Source organism: Sarcophilus harrisii, chromosome 3 (assembly GCF_902635505.1).
Source record: "Sarcophilus harrisii chromosome 3, mSarHar1.11, whole genome shotgun sequence".
NCBI classification, from domain to species: domain Eukaryota; kingdom Metazoa; phylum Chordata; class Mammalia; order Dasyuromorphia; family Dasyuridae; genus Sarcophilus; species Sarcophilus harrisii.
The window spans coordinates 487,898,118-487,919,475 of record NC_045428.1 but is presented as its reverse complement, the minus strand read 5'-3'; the positions used below and the strand labels follow the sequence as shown (position 1 = coordinate 487,919,475).

The 21,358-nt window shown below is 35.6% G+C and overlaps 1 protein-coding gene across 3 annotated transcripts in view; it reads left to right on the top strand.

The window, feature by feature from the left end:
• The window catches only part of ALG9 (ALG9 alpha-1,2-mannosyltransferase), a 132,959-nt gene that overhangs the window by 22,052 nt on the left and 89,549 nt on the right, over window positions 1–21,358 (top strand). For all 3 annotated transcript variants that reach the window (XM_031961167.1, XM_031961169.1, XM_031961168.1), the window contains 3 exons: window positions 1,232–1,367; window positions 7,810–7,897; window positions 9,109–9,214. In XM_031961167.1, the coding sequence (XP_031817027.1) occupies window positions 1,232–1,367; window positions 7,810–7,897; window positions 9,109–9,214 (330 nt within the window). The remainder of the gene's footprint in view (window positions 1–1,231; window positions 1,368–7,809; window positions 7,898–9,108; window positions 9,215–21,358) is intronic.

Below are 21,358 nucleotides of genomic sequence, written 5' to 3'. Positions count from 1 at the left end.
CTGCTCTTCAGAATATTTTACAATCCTTTTATGAGTTGCTCCCAAAATCAGCTTTTGGTAAAGGTGCCAGAATTAAATTTGACTTTGTACATTGTAGTTAAGAATGTTATGGTATTAAAGTTATCCTTTCAGTCAGAGCCAGGATTAGAACATTGATCCCCTGAGCTTTTTGCTGAGCTCCCTGCCTCTTCATTCAGTTCTTATTGGAATCAGGTACTAATTATTATTTCCCTTTTGACTAGGTAGAGTAGGAGATAAGTAGCAGGAGAGGCAGGAATTGTCCTTTGAGGAGCCCTGTGGTATACCAGGAACAATTGGCATATTACTTTATTACCAAATGGAGCAAAACGTAAGCAGTCTTCACTTCAGATACTGAACAAAAGCCCTGGTGGAATACCTTTAGCTCATGGAGTGAAGCTTTCTATCAGGGAAAGCCTGTTCCCCAGTTAGAGGGAGACCATTTTTGCTAAGCCCCCCACTGACTGCAGCTGTATAGGACCTGGACTTAAACTTGGCTTCAATTTCCCTATTCTCAAAATGAGCAGGTGGAACTAGTTAATTTGTAAGGTCGCTTTGAGCTCTTAAATATAACATAATGCTGCTATTATTAGAGGCTCCCTGGGGAAAGGTACCCAGTTTTTTGATATGATAAAAAGTGAGAAGAGTGTCCAGAAGCTAAAGTGTTCATATCATTGGGTTTAGGATGACAATGGGTTGGACTTGCCAAACCTCTGTGCTCTGGAAAGGGCCTTCTGTGGCACCTGTGACTTGTAGGCGGTTACAGGTTTGGACCAGAGCAGCCCTAGGAAAATGGCAGAAGTCAACCCTCTGTGATAGCTGTTGTGCTCTTGAAACTTTGATCCCAGAGTGTGCATGAAACCTGGGGACAATCCTGTGAATTTTGGGGGCATAGTGAGTATGAATTGCAGGATGTGTCCAGTGGTCTTGGGCTTCCATGTGAAGTGTTCTCTGTTGTGTTTTTTCATTCTCTGTTGTGTTTGGTAAATGAGGAAAGAGTTAATTACTACTGAAATGGTGTCTTAAAAGAATGAGTGGTTCTTACTGCTTATTTATTAATGTGGTCATGTCTAATGCTAACATAAAGTAAATTCTTGTGGTCCTTTCTGCCTTGCAACATATGATAGCATTTAACCTTAGTGAAGATTTTTAATAAATTGTCTTAAGTCTTTGGTTTTATCATTGTTTTTGAAACATTTCCATGCTTTTTCAGCTTTCCTTCCTAGCAGCTTCTGTATGTACACAACTGTGATAGCTATGACGGGCTGGTTCATGGACAAGACCTCCATTGCTGTGCTGGCAGTAGCTGGTGGGGCTATCCTCGGCTGGCCATTTAGTGCAGCTCTTGGGTAAGAAGCTAAGTCAAATTCTCTTCCACCTCTCTATTTCCTGATCAGCAATCACACATCGAGTTTTAGTGCTTAATTATCTGTAAACAGTCTGGGCAGAACAGAAGTCTTTAGAAGTTTGTAATTGGATCTATATTATGGCTGCAGTGTTGAAGAGATCTTAATTTGGGACTTAGGTGCACCTTATGATCCCTAGAAGGTCAATTTGGATCAATTCAACAGCATTTACTGAGTGCTGAAATGTGTTGGTACCTGTAAAGTAGTCATTGAGGGTACAGAGAAAGAAATGATGCTGGAGCTTACATTTTAGTCAGGAAAAGATTGGGGTCTTGAAGTATGCAGAGTGGCACTGGATCTGACCAATCCTGCCTGATATTTTCATTTGAACAACAGGTGTTCATCTAGCTATGAAATGATATTATGTTATATTATATTATATTGATGTATTTTTTTAAAAAAGGTACAGTTTTTCTACAGAAGTAGAAGAAAAATTCTTTGTCCCCCAGGAGTTTACTATATAATTGGTGTGAAGCAAGAAATATCTAGAGCAGAGTTGTTAAATTTCTGGCTGGTCTCCAAATGGAACCAAATTAAAATATAATTGGGAAATATTTAACAAAAGAAAAATACAATATAGCATAGCTGATGTCAGTTTGTAGCCTGCCAGGATTCTATTTGAGTGTGACACCATCACTCTAGAAGACATTTGCTTTATATAAGTAAATGCGTTATAATGTTGTAGAGTCTAAACAGAATTGTTGATTAAATTCAAAGTAAAGGAAAATTCTTTGGGTGGTTGAAAAATTCTTTGAATTTATTTGGAAAAATTTTATGAAATAGTTGAACTTCAATGGAATTTTAGAATCTTTCTTGGCAGAGAGAAATAGGGAGAATATTCCAAGTAGGGAGAACAATACCAGCCAAGTTATGGAGATAGAACTAAATATGTTTTATCCTGAGCATGAAAAGAATATCTGTCTTCCTACTGAGTTCAGACTGATTTGTTAAGGAGTCCTATAAATGCTATCCAATAGGCAAAAAATCTGGTTGATGGACCATTTTAAATTCCATATTGAATAACTTAGATTTTACTTGATAGGGAACCCATTATGTGTGTAATGGGGATAGGGTGACAAGTGCTTAATGAGGGGTCTCCATAAAAGAAATTGTGACATATGAGGGCAGAGTATGAGAGATTTCTGTGGGAAGGGAATAATGAAGAGAGGGAAGTAGGGTAGCTTCACTTCTGTGGGAACCTTAATTCTTGAAGACATCCTACTTCAGTAACCCTCTGATCATAAACATCAAGTGAGGCATAAAACAGGAAGAATTCAACATTGTCACAGAGGAGATCCAGCAAAGTCCAAGTTGAAGTACTATCCCATGCTGGATACTAATCTTTCAATACATCTATTTTTAGATGACATCATTCTTTTTACATCAAAAGCTCCTAGATGATATCCAAAGCTACTCAAAAGAATTTGACCAATTTTCTAAAGAAGAAAAAAGAAACAAGCAGATGAAGAATAATTAGTGTTCAAATTTTGATGTATAGTTAGAAAGGCAATCTATAGAGTTACTTAAGTAGGATCTATGTATGTGTGTGTGTGTGTATGTATGCATGCATGTTTAAATAGTGAGTTTGTTGTCTTTGGGAAATTGGAATGATACTTTAATATTATATTTCTCCCAAAAGTAAAAGCCCATCTTAATATAGGCACTGTTTGAGTACTGAATGACTGCAAGTCTCCAAAGAATTAATATATGTGTCGCTCAGAGGCCAATAGAAAGCGGCACATGGAAAATATTAGTGTGCAAAATCACATAGCAATAAAGAGCTTTATCTGGAGTAAAGAATATAACCCAAGAGATATATGATTGAAAAAGGAAGAGGAGTAGGATGGATGAGTTGTAGTCTATATCTTTGGAGGGAACATTCACATTAGGGAACTAATATATTCATTTGAGTTAGATAATCAAGTGGATGTACCTGAAAACTTTACTGAAACATGGATAAATTTTTCATGTTTAGTCCTTAATTTAGTCATCAATAGGTAGTTATTAAAGTCAGAAAAGCAGATGGGGTGCCTACTCCAAGGAAGTAAGCATAGAGGAAGACTGGAAGCTTGCTTTGGACAAGAATGTCTACAATTGGATGGGACAAGGAAGATGTGAAGCAGATATGAGCCTTGAAGAATCAAAAGTACTAAAAAAAAGAATAAGTTCAGTCAGAAATAGCAAAATGATCTAGGAAAGAGATGAAAGCTTAAGAAGTAATTACATTAAGCCAGGAAGAAGCTGTTAGTAACTATAGAAGAAATTGCTGATCATTTAGGAGAGAGCATAGGATCATAGATTTAGAGTTGGAAGGGAACTAAGAGGTCATGGGTTCTAAGTTAAGTGGGGAAAATGAGGCTAAATGATTTGTCCAAGATCATTGATACAGATACAAACTGTCAGGCAGGATTTAAACCCAGATTTTCCTCACTCCAATTCTTAGCACTTTCTTCCCCAGTACTCTGCTGCTCCCAAAGTGTGGTAAAAAGGAAATGAAAGCAACAGGTATAGTTTTACTTATTTTAGAAATTTAACTGAAAAGGGATAAATAGCAGTGATTAGAAGGGATATAATGAATGATCTATAAAAGGAGATCAGGCACTCTGGGGAGCAGTAGGCTGGGAATCAGGAAGACTTATCTTTATGAATTCAAATCTGGCCTCAGGCTCTTGCTAGTTGTGTGATCCTGAACAAGTCACTTAACCCTGTTTGCTTTAGTTTTCTCATCTGTTAAATGAACTGGAGAAGGAAATGGCAAATCAGTCCAGTATCTTTGCCAAGGAAAGCACAATAGAGGTCATGAAGAGTCCAATGCAACTGAAAAGCTAGAAGCACTTTTTGTATAGAAGTACAAATTTTGAGCAAGTTTCTACCTTCAAGTTTACATTCTTTTTATTTTATTCTTTTGGAGGCAAATGGAGGTACATGACTTGCCTAAGGTTACATAGCTAGTAGATGTCTTTTTTTTTTTTTTAATAGCTTTTTATTTACAAGATATATTCATAGGTAATTTTTCAGCATTGACAATTGCAAATCCTTTTGTTTCAATTTTTTCCCTCCTTTCCCCCACCCTCTCCTCCAGATGGTAGGTTGACCAATACATGTAAAATATGTTAAAATATAACTTAAATACAGTATATATATGTACATGTCCATACAGTTATTTTGCTGTACAAAAAAAATTGGACTTTGAAATAGAGTACAATTAGCCTGTGGAGGAAATCAAAAATGCAGGTGGACAAAAACAGAGGGATTGGGAATTCTATGTAGTAGTTCATAGTCATCTCCCAGAGTTCTTTCACTGGGTGTAGCTGGTTCAGTTCATTACTGCTCTATTGGAACTGATTTGGTTCATCTCATTGTTGAAGAAGGCCATGTCCATTAGAATTGATCATCATATAGTATTGTTGTTGAAGTATATAATGATCTTTTGGTCCTGCTCATTTCACTCAGCATCAGTTCATGTAAGTGTCTCCAGGCCTTTCTGAAATCATCTTGCTGGTTATTTCTTACAGAACAATAATATACCATAATATCATATACCACAATTTATTCAGCCATTCTCCAATTGATGGGCATCTACTCATTTTCCAGTTTCTGGCCACTGCAAAAAGTGTTGCCACAAACATTTTGGCACATACAGATCCCTTTCCCTTCTTTAAAATCTCTTTGGGATATAAGTCCAGTGTAACAGCTAATAGGTGTCTTAGGCAGGATTTGAACCTGCATGGTGATCTATCCATTGTGCCACCTAATTGTCCTAGTTTACATTCTTTAAAAAAAACTTTTTTGTTTTGATAACTTCATTTACCTTTACTTGTAATTTTATCACTTTCCCCTTTTCTTATCCAGGAATCTATTCTTTATAACAGAACCAAAAAGTAGTTTATTTATTAAGTACTTACCATGCTCAGAGTACTATGGTAAGCTGTGAAGATACATAAAAAAGAAAAAAACCTGGTTCTACCATCGAAGAACTCACATTCTAATGTTGGAGATAACATTTAAATAGAGAGAGAGATAGATATAGGTAGATGAATAGATGGATGGATGGATGTGTAGGTGGATAGATAGATAAGTAATAAGAAGGTAATCTCAGGAAAAACTAGATGGGTGAATGGCCAGGACTCCTATAGAAGGTGAGCATTGAAGAAGCCAAGGAGGCAGAAATGAAGGGGGAGAGCATTCCAGGTGTGGGCTTCAGTCATTAAGAAGGTTTACAGTTTGAGGATGGAATGTTGTTTGAGAAAACAGCAAAAAGATCAATGTGGCCAGCTCCTAGAGTACATGGATAGAAGTAAAATGTTAGAAGACTGCAAGGGTAGGAAGGGGCCAGGCTGGGAAGGGATTTAAAAGCCAAACCAAGGATTTTCTTTTTGATTAGGGAAGTAATGAGGAATTACTAGAGTTTGTTGGATGGGGTTGTAGGTAAGAAGACATTCCCTTCTGTGAGATCACTCTGGCAGCTCAGTGGAGGATAGATTACAATGGGGAGTGACTTAAGAAAGTGACACTAGCCATCAGGTAATTTCAGGTATGAGATGATGAGGTCCTATACCATCGTGGCAGTTGTGTGAGCAGATAGGAGGGGACATGTACAAGAAATATTGTAAAGCTAGAAACGGTAGAACTTAGCAAATTATATATGAGGGGAGTCTAACAGAACTTGAGTATAGGTGACTAGGGAAATTTGGAGTAGGGGGAGCCTTAGAGGGAGAGATAATGAAATCTGCTTTGGACATGGTCTGTGAGAAGCTTTGTAGATATTAAGAGCTTTTGGCTTTTCTTGTTTTGCCATATACCAGTTCTCACTGCTCTTGCCTTTACTACTGCTCCCAATTCAGCCAACTGTGGCCATGGCCAACTCTATCATGTACTTTGACATCATTGTCAATAATGACCACCTGGATGGAGTTTTTTTCAAGCCATTTGCAATAAAGATTCCAAAAATAACAGAAAGTGTTCATGCTCTCAGAATTGGAAAGAAAAGGGATTTGGTTACAAGGGATCCTGCTTTTACAGGGTCATCTTTAGATTTATGTGGTAACTTCACAAGCCATAATGGCAATATGAGGAGAAATGTGCTGATGATAACTTCATCACTAGTCCTAGCATCTTGTTCCTGGCAAACACAAAAGCATTCCAGTTTTTCATCTCTACTGCTAAGATTAATTGGATGGTTCCAAGAATGTGGTGTTTCACCAGGTAAAAGACAAAATATGACCAATGTAGAAGCCATATATACTTCATATTCCATGATGTCAAGGCCAGAAAGAACATCACCATTGTTGAATACAGACAATCTCATAAATCTTTTTTCTTTCCTTTTCCTTTTTTGTCTTAAGCACTAAACCATTCTTATGCAACTGGGCAGGAAACTTCCACTCTGTTCCCCTACCCTGTAATCCTTGTACTCTCACTTCCTACAATTCTCTTTGGATTTCATTTCCCTTTTCCTTGTACAAGTATAGCTAGATTGCAGAGTTAAGTTTATTATTATGAAATAAAAACATTAAACAAAAAAAGATGACTATCTAACTTCTTGACAATTAGGAGCTTCCTAAAATGGAACAAGCTACTTAAGGAGGTCACTTTTCCCCTGATACAGGTTGTCATTAAGTTGTGGCTGGATGATAATTTTTTAGACATATTTTAGAGAATTCATGTTTCAGTTGAAAATAGATGATCCCAACATCTCTGTAAACCGTAGGATTCTAGATTTGTCAGAGTTATTGAGGTTACTATTAATTTAAGCTAGAGATATTCTAGCATGTGACCCAAAGGTCTATGATAAACATAATTTCAGAGTTGTAAGAGATCTCAGAGATCATCTTGATATGTTCTACTAATTCTTCATTTATTTAAAACATTCATGATTAGGGGCATGTGATATCAAGCAACTCAAATTCTCATGAAATTCATCATTATAATTTAGTATTCCTTATTACCCTTTAAGTCTTGCGAAAGAATCACACAGGGATCTAAAAAAAGAGACTGTTCACGTACCAGTTTTATTTCTTGCATCATAACTGTTAGAGGAATTCTACTCTCTCTACTCTGTGAGAAGCATTTTTGAATCTAATCAATTATCTGGATTTCTTAATCTCTTGTGTGATGAAGTAAAAGAACAATGATGGTGGAGCCAACAAACATGGTTTTGTATCCTAGCTCAGACACTATCTGTGTGACCCATGTTAAGCAGTTTGGCTTCTCTGAACTTATTTCATTCATTTGTAAAACTGGGATAGCAACACCTGACCCCACCTATCACTTGGAGTTATCTGATGATTGTCTGCTTTACAAATCTAGAAATGCTATTTAAATGTCCATTATTATTATTATTGATATTCTTCTCAATCCCTGTTTCCCTGTTGAATGTTTATAGATTACCTATTGCCTTTGATTTGCTGGTCATGAAACGAAGATGGAAGAGTTTTCTTAACTGGTCACTAGTGGCTCTAATACTCTTTCTGGTGAGTCTTTTATTTCTACATTTGATTGTGTTAAATGGAAAACTTGGAGAGCATTAAGAATTTGAAGGGACTTTTTGACAAATTACAAACTCATTAAAAATACTAGAAAGCATAGGAATTAATGGAGATTTCTTTAAATTGAGAAGTAGTATCTATCCAAAACCAAAGTAGTTTCTACCCAAAGCATCAGCCTCATCTCCAATGAGGATAAGGTTGAAACCTTCCCAACAAGATCAAAGATGAATCAAGGATGTCCATTATCACTACTATTAGTCAATATGGATGAGAAATGCTAACTTATAGAAATAAGAAAAGAAAAAAGAATTTGAAGGAATCAGAAATAAGCAACAATGAAACAAAAAACAAAAACAAAAAAAAAAGAATTTGAAGGGGAGGACAAGGTAGAACTTGAAGTCAAATTAATTTAGATACATATTATCTGCAGCTATTCAAATAATAAAGCAATGACACAGTCCAGAAAAAGACATACATGAGAGATGAGAAGAAGACATGGAAACAAATGGAGTTTTCTTATTAACGTGCTTTATTGTATGTTAATTGTACGTGCTTTAAAATGTAAACAATGGAAATTTATACTTTGACATGAGATCTTTTTTCTTGTTTGTGTATTTTGTTTTTGTTAGTGACTACAAACTGTGGGATAAAAGAGAAAATTAGTTAAATTAGGAAGCATCAATCTGAGGCAAAACTATAGTCGTTGCAATCTCTATGCATGTTCAGTATTAAAAGCCCTCTAAAATCTGGTACCTCTCCATCCAGACCCACCTCATATTACTCTCTTCCACTACTCTTAGCTTCAGCAAACTGAACAACTCCACGTCTTCTATTCAGCTCTTCTACTTTTCTGCCTCTTTGCCTCAGTCTACACCATTCCATAAGTCTGGAACAGCTCTCTCCTTCTCTCTTTGCCATTTGAAATACTTTTAAGACATACTAAATCCTTTAAGACATATCAGCTTTCTATGTGTACTTAACTATTTAAATTCATTTGTGCTAGCTTTATCTGTATATTTGATGTTACAGGATTGTAAGCTCCATGAGTAAAAACTGGTCTTACTCTCAAATAGTCAAATACAAAATATTTATTAAATACTATTCTGTGTGCCAAGCATTCACAGTATTCTGTAAATATTGTTTTCTTGGTATATGTTTTTAAATTAGGTTAACTGAATTGAATCTCCTCTTTTTAGGTACCTACAGTGGTCATTGATAGCTACTACTATGGGAAGTTGGTGATTGCACCTCTCAACATTGTTTTGTACAATGTTTTTACACCCCATGGACCTGACCTTTATGGTAAGTTCTAGGGAATTTGGAGGAGTTTTGAGAGTTAGCTTCAGCTCTAAGACTTAGTTCCTTTCTCTTGACTAAGGAAAAGATGGCATCTTGCTTTTGTTCTTTTTTCTGGTCTTATTGGGGGTAGGAAATGCCGGATATTTGCAGGTTTTTTAATGGAGTCATCACAGTGGAAGGTACATAGCAGGAGCTCAGTAAACACTTGTGTACTTGACAAGTCTTTGGGTCTCCTTGGAGATTCTTTTTGTTCTGCTTTCTCTTTTCTCCAGCTTTAGAGTTTTGAGGGTTTTGCTATGTATGCAGAGTCTATAACATTGTTATAATAAAATTTTTATTAATTAAGGCAGATTTTTTTTTATTTTTAATAGATTTTTATTTACAAGGTATATGCATGGGTAATTTTACAGCATTGACAACTGCCAAACCTTTTGTTCCAACTTTTCCCCTCCTTCCCTCTCCCTCCTTCCCCAGATGACAGGATGACCAATACATGTTAAATATATTAAAATAGAAATTAAATACAAAATAAGTATACATGTCCAAACAGTTATTTTGCTGTACAAAAAGAATCGGACTCTGAAATGTTGTACAATTAGCCTGTGAAGGGAATCAGAAATGCAGGCAGACAAAAATATAGGGATTGGGAATTCAATGTAATGGTTCTTAGTCATCTCCCAGAGTTTTTTTGCTGGGCATAGCTGATTCAGTTCATTACTGCCTTATTAGAACTGATTTGGTTCATCTCATTGCTAAAGATGGCCAGGTCCATCAGAATTGATCATCATACAGTATTGTTGTTGAAGTATATAATGATCTTCTGGTCCTGCTCATTTCACTCAGCATCAGTTCATGTCAGTCTCTCCAGGCTAAAGCAGATGTTTTTAAGAATTTTTGTATCATAGATCCTTTAGCAGTCCAGTGAAGCCTGTGAACCTGTCTCAGAAAATATTTTTAGATGAATCTAATAGAAAACTAAGGAAACCAATTATATTGGAATACAATTCATGTACTTGAAATTAAGAACCCCTGAGCTAAAGGGAGTAGGCTTGGGATAGCTGTGTAGTGGATTGGCCACATTGATACTAGGGCTGGGCAATACTTCCTTTGCCTAATAAGAAGAATGGGCTACTCAGGACAGTATTAGCTAAGTCTAGGTAAGGCAGGTTTTGGCTTAGAGGAAGGAGAGCCCTCGCTTGCACGTACTTGTTCAGGTTTTGAGATGAGGCCTTTTGTGGATCTCGGGAAGAGAAGCTGGCCTCGGCATTCATAATTTGTTCCTGCCACTGATGTAGGCTGATGGCCATAGTGCAGGGGTCCTCAAACTTTTTAAATAGGGGGCTAGTTCACTGTCCCTCAGACTGTTGGAGGGCCAGACTATAGTAAAAACAAAAACTTTGTTTTTTGGGACTTTAAATAAAGAAACTTCATAGTCCTGGGTGAGGGGGATAAACGTCCTCAGCTGCTGCATCTGGCCCACAGGCCGTAGTTTGAGGACCCCTGCCATAGCGGATTGAGGTGGTGATCCCTAGGACTGATCTTGAAGGGTCTCAGTTTGAGGAACACTGGTCTCTGGTGTTGGTGGTCTCCAGCATTCTGGGCCAGGACACAGTCAGTGCACATTTTTTGCTTTCCCTTGCTGTTTTATCATCTCCCTTTGTGATCATCTCTTCTTTTACCTTAGTCCTTGTTGCTCTAATCTGCCAGCCTTCAGGTCACTCTGCTTCCTTTTGTGAAGGAGTTCAGAATCTTACAGTTTTCCTCTTCATTCTTGCTTGTGACCTGATATTTGAGGGCTTTAACTGTCTCCAGCCACTGGATTTGCCTTGCTTGAGAGTGAAGATTCCCTCACTTTTCTGAGAAGTCATTTTGCCTCATTCCAAGTACCTTTCCTTCTCCCCCAGCTTTCCACTTACACACTGATGTTTGATGCTCTAATCCAAGACCAAATTCCTAGTGAATTATTTTCTCAGTGATTAAATATGTTAATTTAATATTAACACAATAACATAATAATTATTAATATAACATAATAATCAACATATTAAATATGTTGATTTAACATATGATTAAATATGTTAATTAACAGATTTCCATCCTGTTATATTCTCCCCATCTTCATATAATGAACTTGACTGCCTTTGTTAAAATTCTGTTGTCTGTGTCCCACTAATTATTCCCTTATTCCCTTCTCTTTAGCCAATCTTCTGCCCCTTCCCTTCCACTGTAAAACTACCCTTTACACTCTGCCCCTTGGAATACCTGCTTTAGTGATAGCAAACTAGCTTTTATCTTAAATCTTTTCTTTTTTGATCCTTCTATCTTTTTGCATTGATTGGACTTGGCTCTGTCTTGATAATAGAGCTTATTTAACCACCCTTTCTAGAACTGGTTGTGCTTTTACTCATTGCCTCCAACTTACAATTGTGGTGAGTGAATTGAATACTCCTTGTTTTCCATTACCACTTCCAGGCTCTCCCTCTATTTCTACCACTCAGTAACCTCTACTCCTTTGAGTTTCATCCAATTCATATTTATCATACTATAAAGATTCCTTTGACTATTAATCTATAGATCTTTGGGACATTCCCCTTTCTTCTTTCCAGTCTGTCGTCTTCAACTTCTACCTTTTTTCTCTGCAGTTTACATACTGATACTTCTTCAAACAGAGGCAGAGATTAAGTTACTTGCCCAGGGGCACATAGCTTGTAAGTGTCAAAGGTGGAATTGAACCTAGAGCTTCCTGATTCTAAGCCCGATGGTCTTTCCATCTAGGGAGCCCTTCTTGCTAAAACAAACCTCTCTATCCCATTCTATCCTACTTTTTCTAGCAGATTCCCTTTGCCATCATCCCTCCTTTTTCACTTATCTTCTGTTGCTCTCTATCAGCAGTTTTTATACTGTCCGCAAACATGTTCATATTTTTCACATCTTCAGAAACCCTCAATCCATCCATTCTGCTAGCATTGGTCCATACCTCTCCTCTCCTGGCTAAACTCACTGAGGAAGCTCTTTGTATCTGGTATCTCTGCTTCTTAACCTCATCCTCTCTTCTTAATTCTCTGTCATCTAGACTCTGAACCTTATCATTCAACTGAAAATGTTCTCTGCAAAGTTATCAGTTATCTCAAATCTAATGACTTTTTCTCAGTCTTCGTGCTTTTTGATCTGTCTGCAGCCTTTGACAGAGTATTTCTTCTCTCTAGGTTTTTTGTTTGTTGTTTTTAACATCACTTTCAAGTCTTCTCCTACCCATATGACTGTTCCTTCTTAAACTTTTTCACTGGAGATTATTGAAGTCATGCTTGCTAACCAAGGGTATCCTCCAAGGCTACCTTCTGTTTCCTCTTCTTTCTATATACTACTTCACATGATGATCTTTTCAGCTTTTATTGGTCCAATTATCGTCTCTGTCTGGCTGATTTTCAGATCTATTTGTCCAGCCCTAACCTCTCTCCTGACTTCTGCTGTCATATTTCCAAATGGTTTTTGGATATCTTGAAATACCTATTATGTAGAAATCTTATTCAATATGCCCAAAGCTGAACTCAATATCTTTCCCCTTAAACTCTCCCCTCCTCCTAATTTGCCTATTAATATTACCAGTTATCCAGTCCTCCATATTTGCAACATTGACGTCATCCTCAATTCCTTAACTTCTCTCACCCCACATATCCAACCTATTGCCAAGGTCTTTCATCAATTTTACTTTTTGAACATCTTTTTGAACACTTTTTTATATTATACCTTTTTATTTGCAAGATATATGCATGGGTAATTTTTCAGCATTGACCATTGCAAAACCTTCTGTTCCAACTTTTCCCTCCTTCCCTCCAGCCCCTCCCCCAGATGGCAGGTAGTCCAATACTCACATACACTTCTTTAAGCTCTTCCCTAAAACTGCTACTACCCTGGTATAGGCCATCATCACCTCACTCCTGGGCTATAGTAGAAGGTTGCTGATGTTCTCTCTGTTTCAAGTATCTGCCTCGTATAGTTCATCCTTCATTTATACTGTGATTGTAAAGTCCTCAAGGACTTTCTTATTATCCCCATACTTAACTGAGTGCCTGGCACTTAAGGCTAGAGTATTGACTGTCAAATTGATTTTCCTAAAGTATAAATATGACTATAATCTCCCCCTTTTCCCTCTTCCCAGCCATTCATCTTTGGTGCTTCTCTGTTGCTTCTAGAATCAAATATTAAATCCTTTGTTTGATTTTTAAGGCCCTTCATAACCTGACCATTTCCTACCTTTCCAGTCATATATTTTGCTTCCTTCTACATACTCTGCTCTTTAATAACACTGGTCTGTTTGCTGTTCATTACACAGAATACCCCATCTCTCTGCTCTGTGAAAAGTGAAACATAGTCTTTGCCTTTGTTAGCTATTCTTACTGGTGACAATAGTTGTTTTGTAAATATAATTTAGTCTGAGATCAAACTTTTTCCAAGAATGAATGTAAATTGTGTTAATAATGATGTTAAAAAGGTCCAAAAAGAATATGAAAAATTTTTACCTGAAGAAAACTTAACTGGTTTTGATAACGTGTCACTTATATAGTTCTTTGCACATAATTTTATTGACATAGATGCTTAGGTTGTTTGTTTTTTTTTAATTGCTATGTATATTTAAAAGGAAATTGGCTAGATTGGCTCTTCAAATAAAATTGCTTATGTTAGATTAGCATAAAATAACTAATATTGAGTATGATCATAAGTGTATATAGGTAAGTTTTGGTCAAAATGTTGCACTTAATATATTTATCTTAGCTTAGATACTACGGTGTGAATCAGAATAGTTGAAGGTGATATTCTTTTACAAAAAAACTTTACAAATGGAATTATTGTTAGACTTTTCAAAAAGAATGAGGATTCTGAAGCAACAAAAGTAAAATTTAATGCATGTATAATTTAAATGCTATCAAATCACTCTCTTAGTTTGTGTATACATACAATGTTTGAATACTTTGTTTTTGAACCTAAAATGTGCTTGTTCCCTTTCTAAATGGCTGGTTATGTGGGTGACCATGACCCCTGGATTTGCAGCCAGAGGTTTTCAGTTTGAACCCCTTCTGCTTTTGTGACTCTGGGCAATTATTTTCAACTTTCTAGGCTTCAGTTTCAAGATTTTTTAAACTGGGAGAATGTCATTCCAGAGTATGCATGATGTATACTCCTCTCTTGACAGATGGGTTATAGATTCCCAAGTACTCATTAAAATAGATGTATTTTAGGACATGACCCATATGGGAATGCATTTTGTTTGATTATATGGATTTGTTCCATAGGCTTTATTACAAAGTCTTTCTATCAGGGAGATGGAAAGGAGAGAAGATGGATTTTGCTTATTTGAAAAAAATTAAAATAAATTAAAGAGGTTAGACTAGGTAATAGAGCTTTAAAGTTAGGTTCCAGTTAATTGCCACATTTGTCTTTCCTATCTCCATAGCATCTCTTGCATCTGTCCCCTTCTTTCTATTTATATAGCTCCTAGCTCAGAACCTCCTCTCCTCTTTCCTGGTACTATATAACAGTAGATCTTTACATGCATTTCCTGCATCCAGTCTCTCCTCATCCTAAACAATTCACCCTCAAACTGTCTCATAATCTTTTAAAGGCTTTTCTCTCTTGTTCAAAATTTTTGATGTCTTCCCCGTATCTTAAAGATCAAATACAGTGTCTTCCTTAGCCTTTCACAACTGTCCCCAGTCTGTCTTTCTAGCCTTATTTCATGATACCACCTTTCACATACTTGATGTTCCTGTCTAATCAGCTTTCTTGCTGTTTTTTATGATCACCATCTCCCTTATCTGTTGCTGAACATTTGATATTCTATGACTAGAAAGTACTCTCTCTCTCTCTCTCTCTGTCTTTGTCTTTCATATTCCTTTTCCTTCTTGGTTCACTTCAGATACCAGCATTCTCCATGAAGCCTTATCTTGATTTCCAGAGATGCTAGTGTTCCCTCCTGTTTTGAGTTGTCTCATGTTATATTTGGTTGTGTACATATTGCATTCCTCCAAAAAAATGTAGACATTTTGAGGAAGGGGCAATAATGTTTTTGTCATTGTATGTCCCCTGCCCAGAATTGTGCCTTTCCCACAATAGATACTTAATAAATGTTTGCTGAATTCAAATGAAGGAACTGGATCTAAGTGAAGACACTTAGAAATAGCCTTTCCTTGATTCTGAGCTATGAGGGAAAGCCATGATTCTTGACTCTGAGCTATGAGAGAAAGCCATGATTCTAAGTTTTTGCCACTGGGTGTCTCCCTTCCATTAGGTATACTTGACTGTATTTTTATTTCCTAACATTTTATTTTGATTTGATTAATTTACTTGTAAGGTTTTATTTGGTTCTACAAAAAATACATAGGAAGTAAACTATTTTCTTAAGTCCAGAGTACACATTAGAGAACAATTTATATTGAGCCTTTTGATAATGCAGTATCTATTTTGTGTTGGTGAGTAAATTGCATTAATTTGAACTTAATTTTGAAAATTTGTATCTCTACCTTGGCAAATGATATTCTATTATTTGCAGCAATTCAAGTAATTCCCATAAAAATTCAACCAAAAGTACTTATTTGTCTAGTATTTCTGACTGAACAATTAGTTCATTAAATCTAGAAGTGAGGAAAGAGTAAAGAAAAATTAGAAATGAGGCCTAAATTATGTTTTAGACTTGTGTGTTTTTTTTTCTCCTCTGATTTTACTTTGTTAGGCATCTGTGGAAAATCTAAGGAAAAAGCAAAGGCATTAATAGTTCCTTTCTTTAACATTAGCCTAGTTATTCAGTTGAATCAGCACTTGCTAGGGTAGGAAGGAAAAAGGAACACATTATGGTAGAAGGTTAGGAGTGTGGTGTTTTTCTGATAACATGATTGCAAGAAAGATTGCCCAATAAGTGTCTCTGGAAAGTGAAAACAAAATTTACTCAACATTTGTTAAACATTTCCTGAATATAAGATCACTGGATTCAAGAGAAGATATAAAGATAAAGAACAACATATAATCCCCTTTCCTCAAGAAATTTATAGTCCTATGAGGTGTTTCACTGTATTTAATAAGTGTCATGAAATATTTACTAGCTACTTTTAAGCACAGGAGATAGGAACTTACATTCCCAAAGGAAGAGATAACACAAATAGAGTTAGAGGGATAGCTGATGGAACAACAGAAGACTGACACACCTCATTTAGAAACTCCCTCAGAATTGATCTGATGGTTCTTTGAATTGAAGGAAACAGTTGGCATTATTGTAGTGGAGATGTTGGAAAGAATGGGGTGAAGTAGAATGTGACTCGTCCAGGAAAGTCATCTACCAGTCCAGGAGGGTGGCAGACCGAAAGCTGAGATCTGGACATAAAAAGTAATTTGATGTAAGAAACTGATATGAGAAAACTTAGGAGAGATCAAAGTTTAACCTCTCATTACTCACACTATCTCTTTCTTAGGGTTGTTGTCAGCAAAATGTTTTATAAATTATAAAGTACTACATAAATGTGAGCTAGTATTAGTCAGCCATTTGGCAAAAAAACTTCATTCTAATATGGTAGATCAGCTTTGGCAGGTATACAGTGTCTTAAAAAGTACTTAACAAAGTAGAGTTTGATTTATGTTCTGCATGAATCTTTTCTCCTTTACCAGGTTGCAAGCTTTTTAAAGGCAGGAATGCTTTTATATATCCTTGTATCTAGTATGGCACTTCAATAAATATTTGCTAAATGTATGAGTTGATTAATGAATCAATAAAGAGTCTTTATAGCATGTGCTATAAAAGAAATATAAGGAGTTAAAAAGCTTGAACAAAGAGAATGAATCGGAGAATACACCAAGACACAAAACCAGGCACTTTGGGTGAGCATAGCTAAAGATGGAAAGAAATAAAATGGTCCAGAGTTGAGTGTGGGAGGTTACAAGAGTGATCGTAAATAGCAGAGACATGGTCATTATAGCAAGCCCAGAAAATGAGTTGAGTAAAAATAGGAGAATATTTTGGAAAGGGGAGAAACTGCTGGACAAGTAAGAAAAGGAATGTAGGCATGACATTTCTAAGATCTGGGAAAAGATTTGGCCAAAGGAACAGAGCAAGTGATTCATTGCAGCATTTCAGTTGGACCTTTTGTGAGAGCAGGATCCTAGATGGAAAAGATAGAGCTGATGTGGCTGTCAAAATGCCTGACTTGGAGTGAGCACCTTACTTAGACAACATGACTCTAGGCAAGTCACTTATGATCTCTGTTACAGTTTCCTCTTCCAAAAAATAGAGATGATAATAACATCTACCTCTCAAGATTATGAGGAATAAATGAAATAACTAGTTTGCAGACCTTAAAGAGCTATATAAATGCTAGCTATTATTAGAGAAACAAAAACTTTTGTTAGAAAACAAAAGCAAAACAGTCCCTGAAGTCTGGGAGCACAGGAACAAAATAACACATGCACAGATAAGTGAACACAAAATATGTACAAAGTAAATAGAAAGCAGTTTTGGAAGGAAGATCACCAATTATGGGTTGTTCAGGAAAGATTCATAAAAGGATTCCAGAAATGGTGGACAGCCTGAGCAAAGACTTAGTGGCCATTTTAAACAGTCATATGAAGGAAAATATTTTCATCATTTCATTTTTTAATTTATATTTTCAATTTCTCCTCTTCTCATTTCTCCCTCACTCTTTGAGAGCACAAGAAATATGACATCCACTGTACATACAAAGTTATGTAAAACATTTCTGCATTAGGAAAAAAAGAAAGGGAAAAAAAGTAAAAACAATTCAGTCTGCAGTATGAGAGTCTATTAGTTCTCTCTCTGGAAGCAGATAGAATTTTATATCATAAGTACTTTGGAATTGTGATGGATCATTGAATTTATCAGTCTTATTAACTGATTAACCAGCCTTCATGTTGATTATGCTTACAATTTTGCTGTTATTGTGTAGATTGTTCTCATGGTTCTGCTCCCTTCACTTTGCATCAATTCTTTTAAGTTTACCCAGGTAATTTATTTATTTATTTATTTATTTTGAATATTCTTTTCTTTTCAAGACTTGAGTTTCAAATTGTCTCCTCTTTTCTCATTCCTTCTCTACCTACTGAGAACAACATATCAAATATACATGTGGAAATCATGGAAAATGCATATCACAAAAAAGTAAAAAAAAAATCTGGATATGAATAGCATTTTTTCATTATGAATCCTTTAAAAATTGTCTTGGATTACTATATTGATCAGAAGAGCCAAGTCTTTCATAATTGATCATTATTACAACATTGCTGGTACTATGCACAATGATCCTTCTATTCTTTTCATGTCATTTTTTAATCTGTTTTTATAGGTCTTGTCATGTTTTTTCTGAAATCAACCCCTTGTCATTTTTTTCTCCTCCTCCTCTTCCTTGTTCACTTCCTCCTCCTCCCTCTGCTCCTCCTTCTCCCCTCTTTTCTCTCTTTCCTCCCCTTTTTCCCCCACCTGGTTATACAACTAGGAAGTATTAAGTGTCTGAGGCCAGATTTGAAGTCAGGTCTTACTGACTTCAGGGTCAGTGCTCTACCACTGTGTCATCTGACTGTCCCTCCTTGTCCTCTCTTATAACATAGTACTCCATCACAATCATATGACACAAGTTGTTCTTTTTGAGTGTAATTGTTCAATTGTGTCTAATTCTTTGTGACCCTATGGACTAGGGCATGCCAGGCCCTTCTGTCTTTCTGTCCACTATCTCCTGACATTTGCCCAAGCTCATGTTTCTTGTTTCTATGATACTATTTATTCATCTCATCCTTTGCTAAATTCTTTTCCCTTTTCTTTCAATCCCAATATCAGGGTCTTTCTAGTGAATCCTGTCCTCTCATTATGAGACCAGAGCATTTAAACTTTAGTATTTGACCTTCCAGTGACTAGTCTGAATTAATTTCTGTTAAGTATTGACTGATTTGATCTCTTTGCTGTCTAAGGGAGTCCCAAAAGTCTTCCTAGCACCACAATTCAAAATGTAAACCATTTAGCCCCACTGAATCTCATCTATACTTTCATGTTTATCTTTTTATGCTTCTTTTAAGTTTTCTGTTTGAATGACAAATTTTCTATTCATGTCTAGTCTTTTTCATCAGAAATACTTTTCCATTTCATTTCATTTCAAATAGTTTTTCATTTCATTACTTATCCATTTTTTTAGTATTATATTCAGTTTTGCTGGGTAGGTTAGTTATAGTTATAATACTAGCTCCTTTACTCTCTAGAATATCATATCCCATGTCCTCTTTTTCTCTTAACTTGGAAGCAGATCCTGGCTGTGGCTTCACGATATTTGAATTGTTTCCTTCTGGTTGCTTGCAATATTTTTTGTTGCCCTGGGAGTTTTTATTTTATGATCTCTTTCAGGAGGTGATTGGTGGATTCTTTCACTGTCTATTTTATCCTCTGGATCTGACCTTTTGGGGCAGTTTTCTGTTATAATTTCCCTAAATAGGCTTTAAATTTTTTTTTTTAATTATGACTTTTAGGTAGTCCAAAAGTTCTTAAATTATCTCTTCTCAATTTTTTTTTCCAGGGCAGCTTTTTTTCTTATGAGATATTTCACATTTTCATCTAATTTTTTTTTTCATTCTTTTGACTTTCTTTTATTGTTTCTTAAAGTCTCATGGAGTCATTAGCTTCCATTTGCCCAATTTTAATATTAAGGAATAATTTTCTTCAGTGAATGTTTATACCTTCTATTTGGCTAATTCCACTTTTTTTTCCTATTAAAATATTTTTATTTAAAGTTTTGAATTTCAAATTCTGTCCCTCCCTCATTTTTTCTACTCCCTCCTCCCTGAGACAGTAAGCAATCAGACATAGAGTATACATGTACAGTAATTTAAAACGTTTCCATATTAATCATTTTGTATAAGAAGACTTAAAAAAATGAACATTAAAAATAGCATGCTTCATTCTGTATTTAAACAATATCAGTTCTTTCTCTGGAGGCAGAAAGTATGCCTTGTTTCGTTAATCCTTTGGGATTGTCTTAGGTCATTGTATTGCTGAAAATAGTTGAGTCGTTCATAGTTTATCATCAAACAATATTGCTGTTACTGTATACAATATTCTCCTGATTCTGTTATGCATCAGTTTAGGTAAATCTTCCCTGGTTTTTCTGAAATCATCCTGCTCATCATTTCTTATAGCACCATAATTTTCTATTAAAACAATATACTACAGTTTGTTTAGCTCTACTCCAATAGATGATTGTATTTCCAATTCTTAGTCACCACAAAAAGAACTGCTGCTATAAGTATTTTTGTACAAATAAGTATTTTCCCCATTTTTTAATGTGTTTGAGATGTAGACCTAGCAGTGGTATAATTGGATCAAAGAGTGTACACAGTTTTATAGTCCTTTGGGCATAGTTCCAAATGGCTCTAAAGAATGGAGCAATTTTACTTTTAAAGTAGTTTTTTTCTTCAATAAATTTTTGTGCTTTTTCCATTAGATCAATTCTGTTTTTTAAAGGTGTTATTTTCTTCATTTTTTAATGCATCATGTGCCAATTTGTTGATTTTTTCATAATTTTCTTACAATACTCTCTTTTTAAAAGTTTTCTGTACTATTCTTTTTTAAAAATAATAGCTTCTTATTTTCAAAATACATGCAAAGATAGTATTCAGCATACACCCTTTCAAAACTTTTCGTTTCAAATTTTTCTCCCTTCCTTTTCCTCACCTCCCTCCTCCAGATAGCAAATAATTTAAGTTAAACATGTGCAGTTCTTCTAAGCATACTTCCATGTTTATCATGCTGCACAAGAAAAATCAGTTCAAAAAGGAAAAAAAATGAGAAAAAAAAGCAAGTAAACAACAAAAAAGGTGAAAAAACTATGTTGTGATATAATCATCTATTGGAGTAGAGCTATGTTAAAAATTGTTTTTGTTATTTTTTATGGTCACATGCTTATAGCTTTCCTAATAATTGAACCAGCCCTGCATTTTTGATATAAATCCAATCTGGTAATCATAGATGATTCTTATCTCTTTCTTTAACTCTTCTAGGAATTTGTGCTGACCTTGGGTCCAGTTAGCATTTTTTTTTTTTTGAAGCTATGTTTGAATCTCTTGATAGTTTATTTTTTTTAGTTATATACAGTAATTCTTTGTTAGTTT